Raw genomic sequence first — 14,966 nt, 5'->3', positions numbered from 1 at the left:
TTTCTGGTCACAATATTTTTTTCCAGTCAGTTTTCATTATTTTCACATTTATTTTTATTTCCGTTAACTAGCAGTTTTACTTTGGTTTTGTTGTTTTAGTTTAATTTTATTTCCCTATAATAACCTTGTTAATCAGACTTAATGATGACGATAATTATGATTATGTGTGTTATTATTAATTATTATGCTGATTACTATTAAATATAGTCTTGATAATTTAATGACAATGGAAGGAAACGTATTTCTATTGGCTACCACAATAACGCTGATATAGTATCTACTTCAAGGCTTAAACAAACCAAACAAGCAACAATGTAGCTTTAATGTTGCGTATTTTAGCAGATTTTTACTTCCTGTTTATATGGCCCACTTTATACTTTAACTCCACTACATTTTACTTTTTTATTCCACTATTTATTCCACTATATCTTTTTAACGGGTCCTATTTGCTAGGATAATTTGGAGAGTTTGTCTTAATAAAACCGTTTTTGCATCAATTTCGGATCCTGTGCGCATCCGTCAGAAATTATTTCTATCATGTGTATAACGTGACTGTAAACTCCGGGTTAGTTTGACGCTTTTTGGTCGGCCAACTAAAAATCAGAAGCAGACGCGATGACAGCAGCGTGACGTTTCGGCAGCGTCCTCCCTGAATGTCCGAGGTATTGGTTTACGCTAGCTTTATAATATCTCATACAGTTTCCTGTGTAATGTGTAGTTTGGGTCCGACACTTGTGTGGTTTGTAGTTTGTGTGAAAACGTTAGAAACGCGCTAGCGTCAGGGTTGCTAACTGCTAACCGGCCCACAGTATGCTAGCACGTTTGGCGCGATGCTATGCTAGCAGCTAATCTTTGAGACTGGCCGGTTGTAGCAGTCTGTAATCGGAGGTTTAGCCGGGCTTTTTCCGTGGAGTATAATCCAGCTAGATGCCCAACTAGATGAGACTTTATCGCCCGTTTGAGAGTTTGTTTAGCATAAAATAACATCAAGCAGCTCCTAGTTGAGTAAGTGAAGTGATACCACCTGCCTTCACTATTTCCTAAGGTTTCCAGACTGCATTTGGTTTTGGGTACACACAGGAACAAATAAGTTAAAAATACGAGCCTAAGCTGGTGTTGACGGTAACATGTATGTTCACATGGCTGTTGAGACTTGTTTATGAAGATCAGATCATCTGCCGTGACAGACTGCATGTGCAGAAACTAGCTGATTAATTATTAGGGATGTACATATTGTGGAGAAATATTCACAAATATTGACGTCAGTACCGAGGTGATTATGTAACACGGTTACTCAAGGACTCTGGAAAAATGCAGATTCATGTAACTGTTAAAAAACGAAAAGAAATCCTTAAACTTTAATAATAATTCAAATAATAAAAAAAAAGAAAATGCTAGATCTGCCACAGCATGGTGGGGAGTGGGACTGAGCCTGAGATCTGTGGACTGTGATCTCTTTTAAAAAGCAGCTACAAACTCATCTTTTTAGCATTTTGTTGTGAAGCACTTTGTGATATTAATCTTGAAAGGTACTATATAAAATAACACTTTCATCCCAGCTGTTGAGATGTGATTTATTAACATAACAGCAATTTTTATCCTTTTTTTTTTCTTCCAGTAAAATTTAAACAGACAACCAAACTGTCAGAAGAATTGCCATAAAGAATGGAAAGCAGCACTGGTGTATCACAAACAAACACTAGTGTTGCTGTAATGACTCGCATTACATATTGTTAATTTTGTATTCCAGCCTTCATAAGTGCTCTAGCTTCAGAAGCAGATCAGTCCTGCAAGTTTTTGCTGATGCCACCTGGTTAATTTCAGGCTTACGTCTAGCCATTATTCTCAAATCTTTTACCCACTCTTTCGTATAATATAAAATAATTACTAGTGTATTGTTTTGCAGTGCCCCCATGGATGACCTGACCCAAGCCCTCTCGGCCAGCTTTGCTGTGTCCAAGGAGCCCAACAATACAGCCTGCCCCCACCCTCGACTGGCCCAGTACAAAAGCAAGTACAGCGTGCTGGAGCAGAGTGAGCGACGGCAGCGCTTTCTTGATTGGCAAAAAAGGTAATTGTACCCCTTATTATTTAGTGTGCACCTACACTCGCCTGACACTTTATTAGGCACACATTTCCTGGCCCCCCTTTTGCCTTCAGAACTGTCTTAATTTTTCTTAGCATAGATTCAACAAGGTGCTGCTCAGAGGTTTTGATCTGTATTGGGATGGCAGCACATCCCAGAGGTGCTCTATTGGACTGTGGTCTGATGACTGTGGAGGATGAACATGGTCAGCAACAATACTCAGGTCTGTGGTGTTTAAACGATACTCAAGTGGTACTAAGAGGTCAAAAGTGTGTCAAGAAAATATCCCACACACAATTACACCACCAGCCTGAACTGTTGCTACGAGGCAGGATGGATTTATGCTTTCATGTTTACACTAAACTATGAGCCTAACATCCGAATGTCGCAGCAGAAACTGAGACTTATCAGACCAGGCCACAATTTTTCCAATCTTCTTTTGTCAAAATTTGCGGAGGCCATTCAAACTGTAGCCTCAGTTTCCTGTTCTCAGCTGACAGGAGTGGCCCTCTGTGTGCTCTTCTGCTGCTGTAACACATCTGCTTCAAGGTTTAACGTGTTGAGTGTTCTGAGGTGCTCCACTGCATTCCTTGGTTGTCGTGAGTGGTTATTTGAGTTGCTGTTGCTTTCCTATCAGTTTGAAGCAGATCTCTGACATCAGCAAGGCATTGCTGAACTGCTGCTTACCTGATGTTTTCTGTTTTTCAGACCATTCTCTGTAAACCCAAGAGATGTCTGTGCAGGAAAATCCCAGTATATCAGCAGTTTCTAAAACAGACTAACCTGACTGGCACAATATTCATACTATGCTGAAAGTCTATTAAATCACCTTTCTTCTCCATTCCAATGCTCAGTTTGAACTTCAGCAGATTGTCTTGGCCATGTCTACATGCCCAAATGTATTGAGTTACTTCCATGTGATTGGCTGATTAGATATTTGCATTGAACAAGTTGAACAGGTGTACCTAACAAAGTGGCGGGTGAGTGTATATTTACACTGATGTAAAAAAAAAAAAAAGTACTTTAATAACCTGAGTTATCATGTGTTTCTTTGAGGCACAAAACAAGAAGTTGGATTTCTGTCCCTCTTACCTCCATCTCGCAACTCTATCACATGTTCACCATTGAAGGGTTGCTACCAATAAATGAGAGAACCACTGCATTTGCGAAATGCACCAGAGGCTCTCTGTGCAGATTCTCAGTCATCCGGGGTCATTGTTGTCTTGAGCGCTTGAAAAGAAGGCAGCTGGACTTTTTGTTCAAGCTCTCAAAGAGCACTGGAGACTCTTTTCCATCATCCACCTTGTTCTGTTTCAACCTTCACACTTAAAACAGCAGCATTCTGCAAAAATGTTCAACTTCCTCCAGCTTGAATTCCTCCAAAGTGGACACACTTATTTCATTGATTTTCTGGCACTCTATATTTACACCATGCTATGCAAAAATGTTTCAATGGCTCCTTCTGTCCATTGCTCATTTCAGTAAAAGGTTAAACTACGTCAACCATGCGCGGCGTCTGGCTGACGGGGACTGGACGGGGGCAGACAGTGATGGGGAGGAAGATATGGAGAAACAGGAGGAGGGAGAGCAGGCACAAGATGGCAACACGGAAGAAGAGGGGATGGAGATTGAGAGGAGGAAGCTGCCAAAACATTATGCAAACCAGGTCAGTGTTTGATAGGTGGATGTTACTCCCGCTCTTTGTGCAGTTCTGGTGTATTCCTGTCCTGTCCAGCAGAGGGCGCTTGAGCGCTAAGGTTACAGCTCTGCTCTCAGGTTTGAGAAAGGGGAGAAGAGATCCCAACAAACAAAAAGTGTGATAGAGTATGTTTGTGTGGAACAATGTGTGACAGCATTTATAATGTTGAGTCTGAAAGAAAAGTGTCTTATTTGCAGTACTGACTCCTGAATACATGACAGTCCCTCATAAAGTGGGACTCCTGGACACCCTACATGAAACTTTGCAATAAATCACACTGTTGTGTTCGGGAGTGTATTTTCATTGTCACTCCTGGAGTTTTAAATACAGCGCTGATGAAGGTGAACTGTCCCTCTTCCTCCTCAGCTCATGCTATCAGAGTGGCTGGTGGATGTACCATCAGAACTGGACACTGATTGGCTGATGTTGGTTTGTCCTGTGGGCAAAAGATCTCTGATTGTTGCCTCTAAGGTAGGAACCGCTCCTCTTTTCTTTGCCTCAGCATTAATATCTGTTTCTGAATTTCAGAATCTAGCAAGTAACTTTAAAGGTATCTCATTAAGAATTCACTTTTACAAACTTACTTGCTGACACGGCAAACTTACTTTCTCGCAGTTTTAAGGCGAGTACTTTGCGTCTGTTGTTTGTAAATTCAACACTGCCTTCCTGGTATTGCAGAGGATGATGTGGGCTGTCTCTGTGTTTGAAATGAGCCACCTTGTCTGAGCAACACTACCCGATATCTAATGATGTGGGCGAACAGCGAGGGAGAATTTTCCTGGAGCTGTGACAAAGAGTCGCAGTCAGTCGATTAAAGTCAGTAGATTAAATTAAAAAGATGACTGCATGCTCCTGTAATGATGAAAAAAGTAACAGGTTGTAATATGTCCCATATGCTTATACCTCTTTCCTCCATTCAGGAAATGCAAAATAAAATTAACAATTTGGTTTAAAAGCTGAATAATATCCACCAAAAAATCAAAAGTAATTTTCTTGAGGTTTGTTTGGTGTCTCCTTTTCAACCCCGCTGCAGCGGCGTGCTGATTTTGAGCTAAAGTAGGTCAGCAGCGCCCGAGGTCACCCATCCGTCATCACCCAATGTGCCACTTTATAGTCCAATGTTGTGTTTGTATTGCTGCTCGTTTAACTTGCTAACAACAACAAAAGCAATGCGAGTCTGAGAGAGAGAGTTTCAGAGGTTTTAGAGGAGATAAAATACCTGATACGATGTTTAATATCCAAACATTTGCCCCCCTGTTCTTTCCTTCCATTCTACATATACTGCTGTCAGGATGGTCTTGTACTGTAATAAATGGTATCGAGGAACCTAGAGGTGCATGATTATTTTGGTCTGTAGTTAAATAATCATTATTTAACACTATTGCTCATTAATTTTAGAAGAGAAAAATGTGTCTTGGGGAAGAGAGCCCCTGCAGGTTCCCCTCTGGATACCTTTTTACAGCTGTTACTTCCTTTAGATAAATCTTGTTGACCAGTTAGTACACAGTGAGTTAGTTTTAGCTTTAAAGAGGGGGTAAGAGTGCACTACTGTAAGGACAAAGGTTTGCATTAGATTTAAAACCGCAGAAATGAAAAACGAAACTCCAAATTTATGAGTCAAATTAGAGTCAGGATATGAGTGGAGGCAGGGGAGCGGTGATCACCAGGACTCTTCTGTTGAATCATGGGAAACCTGAAAGTCACAAACCAAACCGCAGACTAACCCTTCAGCATCTTATATCCTCTGTATAAATTTCAATATCGTCACCAGAACATAAATTTAGAGAAGTGAAATGAGCTATTGTAGCTTCTTGTGAAAAAGTGTACTTCTTTTTTTTTTTTTTCTTCCAAAATTACTTTCAACAGTTGTTTATGTGAGGTAGCCTTAAATATAACACGCCTCAATTGCCTGTTATCGCTGTTTATGAGTAATGGAAAGGCTTAAAAACACTTGAATAAGGTTCGTTGTAATTCTGGTCCAGTGTCCTTTTCACCTCGACCTCAATTCTCTGTCACAGCACGCAGAAACATGAGAGGTGATCAGTGGGAAACCTGTGAAACTCACGCACCCTCTACAACCACGAGTAAAATGATTGTGCATCCACAGTCATCTGGTTCCTCATTCATTATATCGGGGCTCGACCTCACTGACAATAAATTTCCTGAAGCAACACAAGATTAACAGATCTGACAGAACACGTTTTCCATTTCCTGAGGAAAACTCAGTGAGACGGGTTTCATCTGCTGACATTCGTGCTTGATTAAGATGGTTGTCCTTAAAAAAAGAGAGCTCCATATGATTACCTGGTGTTCTCATTTTACTGATTTTCTGTGATTTTTTTTAAATGAGTGATTGTAGTTAAATTACAATTAAATATTGATGACGTGAGTCGTATCGGTTGTTGGCTTACTAACGTGAAGAGCTTTTGCCTCATTTTATTGAATAACAGTGGAGCACTCAATCTGATCATAAGGAGTTTACCAGAAAATACAATGAATTATGATTTATTTAGTGAATATACACTTGAAGGCCACTTTATTAGGTACACATTGCTGTTATCAAGTTGGACCCCCGTTCGTCTTCAGAACTGCCCTAATTCTTCGTGGCATAGATTCAACAAGGTGCTGCAAACATTCCTCAGATTTTGGTCCATATTGACATGACAGCATCGCACAGTTGCTGCACATTTGTCGGCTCCATCCATGAAGAATCTCCCGTTCCACCGCATCCCAGAGGTGCTCTATTGGATGGAGGTCTGGTAACTGTGCAGGCTCATTTGAGTACAGTGAGTTTACTGTCATATCCAAGAATCTGCTTCAAGGTTTGACGTGCTGGGCATTCACAGATGCTCTTCTGCATACTTCACTTGTAGCGGTTGGTTATTTGAGTCATTGTTACCTTCCCATCAACTGGAAGCAGTTTGGCCCATTCTCAAGGTGTACCTAATAAAGTGGCCTGTGAGCGTAAATTATTATCAGTTCTGCCAGTCTCCCATTGTGTTTATATGAGCTGACCTTGCATGTGGAGTTTAATTGTGACTCAAGGCAGCTTTTAAAGGTACTGTATGTGTCGCAGTGTTCTGATGGGCTGCATACACAAATGCCTTTGATGTATGGAGACAATGAGGAAAAAATACAGTATAATTATTTTTTTTCCTTTTTATAGTCCAACGTAAACATTGTAAAAGAAGTTTCAAACTCCTGCTCTTTAATGCTCACAATGACAACACTGTGGAGACAAGCAAACGAAATGATAACACTGCTTTCTTCCCTTCTGTATTGTTCTGTATTGTATTGTTTTGACTCTTTCTTCTAAAGGGTTCCACTGCAGCGTACACCAAGAGTGGCTATTGTGTGAACCGCTTCCCCTCCCTGCTGCCCGGTGGGAACAGACACAACTCTGCTATGGGAAAAGGTAGGTGGGCCTGTCTGTGTATTTGGATCTCCGTAATGGGCCGCTGAGGCGTTTTAACAACACAAGGAAGTGCTTCACGAACAGCAGGTTCTCCCATTCACCTGTGAGTTTACATCATTTCAGCCACATCGAAACAGCTTCCAAATTAGTTTCAGTGAGTTTTTGGCAGCGTTAGATTAATTCTAGTGAAGAGATTTTTTTTTTTTATACCAATATAGATGCTGCTGAAAGAGAGAACCTGATGTTAAAGGGGGTCATTGTCTCAGTGTCTTTCAGTGGTTTTTTTTTTGTTTTTTTTTTGTTACAAAACATCACACAGGACTGTGATTTACACAACAGAGAGCTATGAACAGTCACACTGAACCCACTGTACAGTGCCATAATATGAAGTTCTAAATTCTTATTGGTTTTCATTCATTTAGACTGAAATGATTATAAGACTTTAAGTGTTCTTTCTTATGTGTTACGTGCAGACTACACAATCTTGGACTGCATCTACAGTGTGGTGGACAGAACTTACTACATTCTGGATGTCATGTGCTGGAGAGGCCACCCGGTCTACGACTGCCCAGTAAGACTGTCTTCCAATCCTCCAGCAATCCAGGAATGCTTGTCTAATTGCATAAGAAGCAGAGTCTGGGACACAGATGTCCTTTTATTTTTTATTTTTTTGCCATGTTGCCCGTCTCATTGGCTCACAATGTGAAAAGGAGTTATTTTTGTTTACGGTGCTCGCTTTCATCATCAACAGACCGAGTTCCGCTTCTTTTGGCTCCAGTCCAAAGTCCAGGAAACCGACGGCCTATCAGAGATCACCAAACGCAACCCGGTGTGTACCAGCATCAGAAATCAAAGCCTTTCTCTTAATGCCCCCAGTTTTTATTTCTTATAGTTTGTTATTTGCATGTTTACACAGTCGCACATTTTCTGCATTTCGTTTGTTGTGTTTTGTGTCTCGCTGATTATTTCCACATATGGTATGAATAAACTCCTGAACTTGAATGCAGAACTCTTCAGGCCACAGTGAGACCAAAGGAAATCACTGTCCAATTTCTGTATTAATTGTGCCCTAAAGTGACAAATCTTGACGATTATGGGCCTTGTGGAAGTCAGAGAGAACTTGGAGTTCAAGGTTCACCTATTCATTTTTAAGTGTTTGTGTAGAACTGCTCAATAGGTGCCAAATCAGGTTTATTTGTTGAGTGGACTCGTCACTGGAAAGTAAATGTTCACATTTGACAAGAAAACAAATTGTGTTTTGAACTAGCAGTGTGGTCCTCTGACTTTGTTTGGTCCAACAGTTCCGGTTTGTGGGCCTTCAGAGCACAGACTGCACAGCAGAATCAATAAAGGCAGCCCTGGCAGCAGAGTACAGCTTCAGTGTAAGAGCGGATTTTGACTCATTTATCTCCAGTTATTCATTATTTTTATACAATAAAAAAAAGGTTTGCCATCAGGCTTTCGTTGCCTTAATTCTGATTTTCTGGTTGCAGGTTGATGGTCTCCTCTTCTACCATCGCCAGACCCACTACACCCCTGGCAGCACCCCTCTGGTTGGCTGGCTTCGCCCCTACATGGTCACCGACATCCTGGGTATAGAAATTCCTGCGGGACCCCTCACCAAGAAGCCGGAATATGCCAGCCATCAGCTGCAGCAGATCCTGGAACATAAAAAAACATCAACTGAAGTCCGCCCGGCCAACAGAAGCGGGGGCTATGAGTTAGAGTACCTGTCTACACCGAGTCAGGGCAGTGAGGACACTCTGAACTTTCAGAATCAGAAGCCAATAAGAGAAGCACATATGGAGCTCTGAGTGGGAGGCTTAACGAGATGCAAATTGCCAAGTCAGTGTTTCTGAATGGTGGCAGCAGCCCACATATAGTTCTTTAGAATGTGTCCTGAATGGTTCTGCAGCTCTAACCAATTGCAAAGCATGGCTAATTCTAATCCGGCACTGCTCTGGACATCCTCGGAGTGCCGATTAGTAGACCTGTGCTGTACTTTCATATGGCTAAAAATCCAGTCTGACATTTACAGGTTGTACCTGCTTGGAAACACTTTCCTCGCACAGTATTTTGCCACTACGATTAATAGTTCACTATATGCAAATTTGTAAAATTGTGCGTTGTCCAAAGTGCAGCACAGTAACACTTGTGATCACGAGTTAGTTTGATCCGCTACACTTTTTTGCACTCACTGTTGTCAGTGGATTGCAGGTTTTTGTGAGTAGATCATCAGCAAACATTACAGAGAGTCTGCAGAATGAACACTCAGCGTTTTGGAAGGCACAGTAATGCTGAGAGGTCACATCCTGTGAGTTAATGCTTATCAGCCACACTGACGTGGATTTTTTTTTACAATGAAATGTTCAATTTAAAATTGCTTAGAAAATGTTTTAAAGTGTGTGTACTTCTAAATAAATGTTTTTCTATTGGCCTTCACTCACTGTGTTACCACAGACTGATGAATGTTTGCAAGTTAAAAGCCTGCAGTGTATCAGAATCAGTTAAGTTCGATGTAAGACAAGATTTAAGGCTTTATCATATACATACATAAAACTAATAAATTGAGTTGGATTTAAAAGCCTGAGGCAGACAGTTCAGACTTGACTGCTGTGTCAGTATAACTGCGAGCAGGATGATGTTCCGGTGTATGGCTCGTCATGTTGATGGATCAGTCATTAGCAGTATTCATGAGCATCTCTTCTCCTGTGCGCTGAGCCAAGCTTGGCTTATTGAGCCATTTGCGTAACCGTGAAGAGCAGATTGGAACCCATCAACAGGAAAAGACGTGCGAGTGTCTGTCGGGGTTATGTTTGAGCAACCTGTGCCAGCACATCCTCTGAGAAAGCACGTCACAGATGATTGCCTCAGGTTACCACAGCTCGGCTGTCTGAAGTTTGTAGCATATTTTTTAATGCAGGTACATCTGACATCTTTCTTTTCTAGTGTTTTTAAACCCTTTTTAAGTAGCTTCATTCTGTTTTCAATCATTTCTCTGTATTTTTCTCTAAGTTAGGATTATAAACTTAAGGTTGCTTCATTAGCAGGAATCCGCAGTTCTGATTCACTGAGGATGAGGCATTTGTACTTAATCCCCAGAACTTTTCCACCAGCAGAAAAACCTTTACTTACCTCATAAAATATCTCTGCCTTGCCTTGATGGGCAGAAAAATTTTCACAGATAGTCACAATTCCCAAATTGTTATAATGACTTACTGTAGGCTTAATGGCCCCTTCATTAACTACATATATTACATTGGCTAATTACTTTTTATTTAATCTTCTTATTTATTGATCTTTTAGGGATCACCACAGCAAATCATTTTCCTCCATCTCACCTTAGCTAGCATCATCCTCTGTCATTCCAACCCTCTGCAAGTCCTCCTTCACTACATCATGAATCTTCTCTGAGGTCTTCCTCTTTTCCTCCTGCCTGGCAGCTCCATCTTCAACATCCTTTGTCCAATATATCCACTATCCCTCCTCTGCACATGCCCAGACCATCTCACCCTCATCTCTCAACTCAGAGCTGTCCCTGTGATATACTACCATCCAATGCTGTCTAGCTACATTCTCACCTGCCGCCACCTTGCAGTCTCATGTGTTCGTGTTCACCACAGTCAGTTCCATCCATCCACCACATCTGTCCTTCTGCAGTTCTTTCTTTAACACCATACCTACCCAACACCTCCTCGTCATCCCTGTTCCCTTCACCTACATGTCATTTGAAGTCTGTTAAGGTTGACCCAAATAATAGGAGATAGAATTTGTGATAACTGAATGTTAAACCGGAGGTTGGCAGGACACTGAGGTGTAAAACCTTGGTAACAAAAATACACTCTGAACCATCTGAAACAGAGCATGCTCGTCTTTCTAAAAGGAAGTCACAGTTTAAAAAAACAGTCTCATAAAACTCATCCTTTGCTGCCTCGATAGACCTGCATGACTGTCATATGTTTGTATCAACACTCACTGTTTTCACACTTGGAAAAACATAATTTCCTCCTTGTCGTGCTCTGACAGCGATATCACCACTGTTCTCACCACCTACGTGGAACACTGACAGGTGAAAATAACACATTCTAACACTTTGGGGTTAACTGATTCTGGGAAATGTAGGAGGTCACAACAGAAACTGCACAATGCAGCTGTAGGAAGTTCAGTACACCACAATTACACACGATAAGTCCTGGAAAGCATGATGCGGTTTGTGATGACTCAGTTTAATTTTTTTTTTTTTTTATAATGGCAGATACTTCGAAAAACAACAAAAGCAAAGTTTCCAAAAGGTTTATAGATTTAATTTCCCGGTTTTCTTCCATCGGTGGTTACAATTTTCAGCAGAAATCTCTAAAGAATATGGATTGTGTAATCCAGAGCAAATTGACAAATGCAGTTCGATGAGTACAGTCGGATACTTCCTCTTTCACCTCTGCGCTGAGAGACATGCCAAACAGAGCAGAGCGAGATGTGTGGTTACTGCAAGAATTCCGATATGACTCAGCAGCACCAATTACTTTCCAGGAAACTGAGCACCTGCCAATTCACAGTTACATATTTCATAGTGCTCTCAGCCCCCCACCCCCACCCCACACACACACACACACACATACACACACACAGACACACACATGCTCTGATCTTTACAAAACCTTGTTACAAGATATTTAAGGAGTGAGGCAGATTTGTGTTTCTTCTGCAGCGCTCTCTCTTACAGTCTGCCAGTAATAAGATGGAGAGCTTAACGTCATAATTCTTTATTGTGTGGCATGTTAGTAAAGAATGTAAACTCCTCTTCAGGTCATTAAATCTCCTCAGTTCCCACGCACAACACTGAGATCATACAGCTTCGTGCAGCACTCGGTTCACAGAGTTTGGTTAAGTGTGTTTGTAAGTCTTATTAAGTCAATTTAGCACCCATTTTAGACTTAATGTAGAAAGTCTGGAGTGGCTCATGTCATTAACCGACCTTCTGTAAAACAACTTGAATCTTTTAGTGAAGCAATTTGTTTGGGGTTTTTTTGGAAATTATAAATAACCTCATCTCCCTCTCCAGCTTTTACTGACCTTTATATTGGCTTAAATCTTTATTGCTTACATGTTGAGTGCTATTTTATTTATTTATTTTTTTTTTTCGGGGGGGGCAGATTGACACTATGAGGGGGGAGGGCTAAAGGTTTACCAATCACATTTTCCCAAAGGACATGATGTCAGCTGGTTTCACAGGAAGTCTATTGTTGTCCACTCCCTTTTCCCTTTAGTTTTCAAGCCAGACTTTCTCACGCTTCCATGTTTAAAGTTTGCTTATTGTGAGGCAAAGATCTCATGCATCTCAGGGTTCCTATAATTGATGACCCACAAAACCACATAGACAAACAGGTCTGCCATCTGCCCTTCCTTCTTTGACTACCTGTGACGAAATCATCCCAACCTCTCGCCCTGTTTTGCATCATTTCACTTTTGCAGTCTCATTAAAACACCCAAAGGCATGAAAATGAGAGCCATTGATGGCTTTGCAGCATATGCAATCTGCTGACTGCACTTAAAATCACCTCCCTGCTGAACTATATCAGCAGCTCATAATATTCCTGGGGAGACCTCCATTGCGTCTGTGGCTCATGTTACAGTGACTTTATAGGACTTAATTTCTCATTCTCATGATGTCATACATTTCCTGTAATCTGTACTGTATTATAATGTAGCATGAAGGAAGGAAGAGTCGAGGGTTTCACTAATTAAACTGCTTTAAGTGCAACCAACTATTACAGATGGACCTACTATTATTAGTCATCTCCTCCCATTTTATGTCATGCATTAGTAATGTGCATCAGTAGTTTGGAGAGTGCAGTTGTGATGCAGACTTGTAAAAAATGTGCACAAAGCTAGTATATACCTTAAACATAGATTACAGTGCCTGAAAAGTCACTATATTATAATAATAATTTGTCATAGAAGCTTTCCCACAAAAACAGAAACTTTGGGGGAACATGCTTGTTTTCCTTCAGGCAGAGGCAAAAATGGAGCCATGTGGAGTGTCTCTGCCTGCCTCAGCTGTAGAAATTCTGTCTGTATATCCCTTTCCATCCTTAAAGAGTAGGAGATTTGTTTTTCCCTGTTAATTTTTGGCTAACAACCAATTTATACACCTTGATTTAATATCATTATATGTTAGCATAGATTTCTGGGCATGCAAACATATTGCTTCAGACTGTGTGCACGTTTTGACAATTTAAAAATATCCCTGTTGTAATGCACAGCTTGACAAACTCAACCAACGCCACAACAGTGCAGTCAGTCCCACCCATGGTGCTTACTGGCTAGTGGTTATTCTAGATTTGCTCACTGGATTCATTGTTTGTTTTTTTAACTGGGAAAAAAGTGTATGATATCACAATGCCAGATCAATGGCGTTGTTGTAGTTCACCAAATAAATTACCTGCAGTACTGTGCAAAAGTCTTGAGCCACCCTTTATTTCTTTACTTTTTGCTGGGAAAATAGATACACGGATCTACTGAAACATGTGCAAACACAAATGGAAATACAGTATATGAGGGAAAAACAGTTTGTACAATTCTAATGAGCTTAAAAATCAATATTTGGTCTGACCATCTTTATTCTTCAATGTAGCCTGAACTCTCTTAGGCAGCTTTCCTGTAATTACTTCAGGAATAGTTCTCCAGGCTTCTTGAAGGACATTCAGAGTTACTCTTTGGATGTTGGCTGCCTTTTGTTCTGTTTTCTATCAAGATGATCCCACACTGCTTCCATACTGTTGAGGTCTGGGTTCTGGGGAGGCCAAACCATGACTGATGGTGTGACTTTCTATCCTGATACCTTTTTACACTGTGTTTAGATCACTGACATCTTGAAATATGAAGCCGATGCCAGTCAGATGCTTTCCAGGTGGTACTACACGGTGGATAAAAACACCACTGACTGAAAAACAGCCCCAAAACATGACAGAGCCTCCATACCTCAGCCTTTTCTCCCCTTCCAATTCAAAATTACTTCTTGACAGCAACCCTTCCACAGACTTCAGCAAACAGTAGATGGATCAACTGAAGACCCAGATGCATCTCTCAGGTCTTGTGTCAGGTCTTTGTTGCTATAGAGGTCTGCTACTTCTTCTTTTGTCCTCCACTTCTCCAGGTTCCTCGTTTTTTGTTTTTTTTTTCTTCTTTTTTTCAAAGGACACACTCCTAGAAAGTAAACAAAACAGTCTTCATCCCCCAACTTCTGTTTTTTTTTTTTTTGTCATGCCACCCTTATGAAGAGCTTTTGAACCATGTTTCCTTAACTTCACTGAGCAACTTACATTAGTAGAAAGTAGAAAATGCTAGATATAATGCAAGTGTTAAAATGGCAAAACAGTAGGATTTTATTACAACTTTGCAGGGAATTTATTATTATTAAAAAGAAGAAAAAGCTGCTTTAGGATAAATGCAGAAAACCTATAGGCTACACTAGAAATGTAACCTCCCCAGACAAAACTGTTCACTTAATTAGCCGAAGTGAAATGAACTGAGGTCAAACTTACAGGAAGAATAATGTAATAATGAATGTAATTTTTTTTTATGTTTAACCGATGCTCAGAGTGGTGATTTTCCTGTTAGTTTTCTGTTTTTATGAATGGAGGCGGAGGTCAGTGAGCTTTCGTCACTTTCTCGTCTCATCCACCAGGGGGGGCACAGCAATACGCAGAAGGAAAAGCCTGCGGTCTCTCTCAGTGTTCAGGGTCGTGTGTGTGTATCACTGTCTCGCA

General features: G+C 40.8%; 1 protein-coding gene across 2 annotated transcripts; it reads left to right on the top strand.

The window, feature by feature from the left end:
• Positions 1-521: 521 nt before the first annotated feature.
• On the top strand, positions 522-9,642 carry snupn (snurportin 1). 2 transcript variants are annotated; one of them, XM_030732369.1, is made up of 9 exons: positions 522-662; positions 1,907-2,071; positions 3,569-3,752; positions 4,152-4,256; positions 7,104-7,200; positions 7,674-7,771; positions 7,952-8,029; positions 8,502-8,582; positions 8,694-9,642. In XM_030732369.1, the coding sequence occupies exons 2-9, from the start codon at positions 1,914-1,916 to the stop codon at positions 9,012-9,014; spliced, it is 1,122 nt and encodes a 373-aa protein (XP_030588229.1). In that variant the 5' UTR covers positions 522-662; positions 1,907-1,913; the 3' UTR covers positions 9,015-9,642. The 2 variants fall into 2 exon arrangements, with proteins under 2 accessions (XP_030588229.1, XP_030588230.1); XM_030732370.1 differs by lacking the exon at positions 522-662 and adding an exon at positions 698-1,005.
• The last annotated feature ends 5,324 nt before the right edge of the window (positions 9,643-14,966 follow it).

Source organism: Archocentrus centrarchus, chromosome 6, assembly GCF_007364275.1.
Source record: "Archocentrus centrarchus isolate MPI-CPG fArcCen1 chromosome 6, fArcCen1, whole genome shotgun sequence".
NCBI lineage: Eukaryota > Metazoa > Chordata > Actinopteri > Cichliformes > Cichlidae > Archocentrus > Archocentrus centrarchus.
Note: the sequence above shows the minus strand (reverse complement) of the source record. Positions and strands in the feature narration are given on the sequence as shown.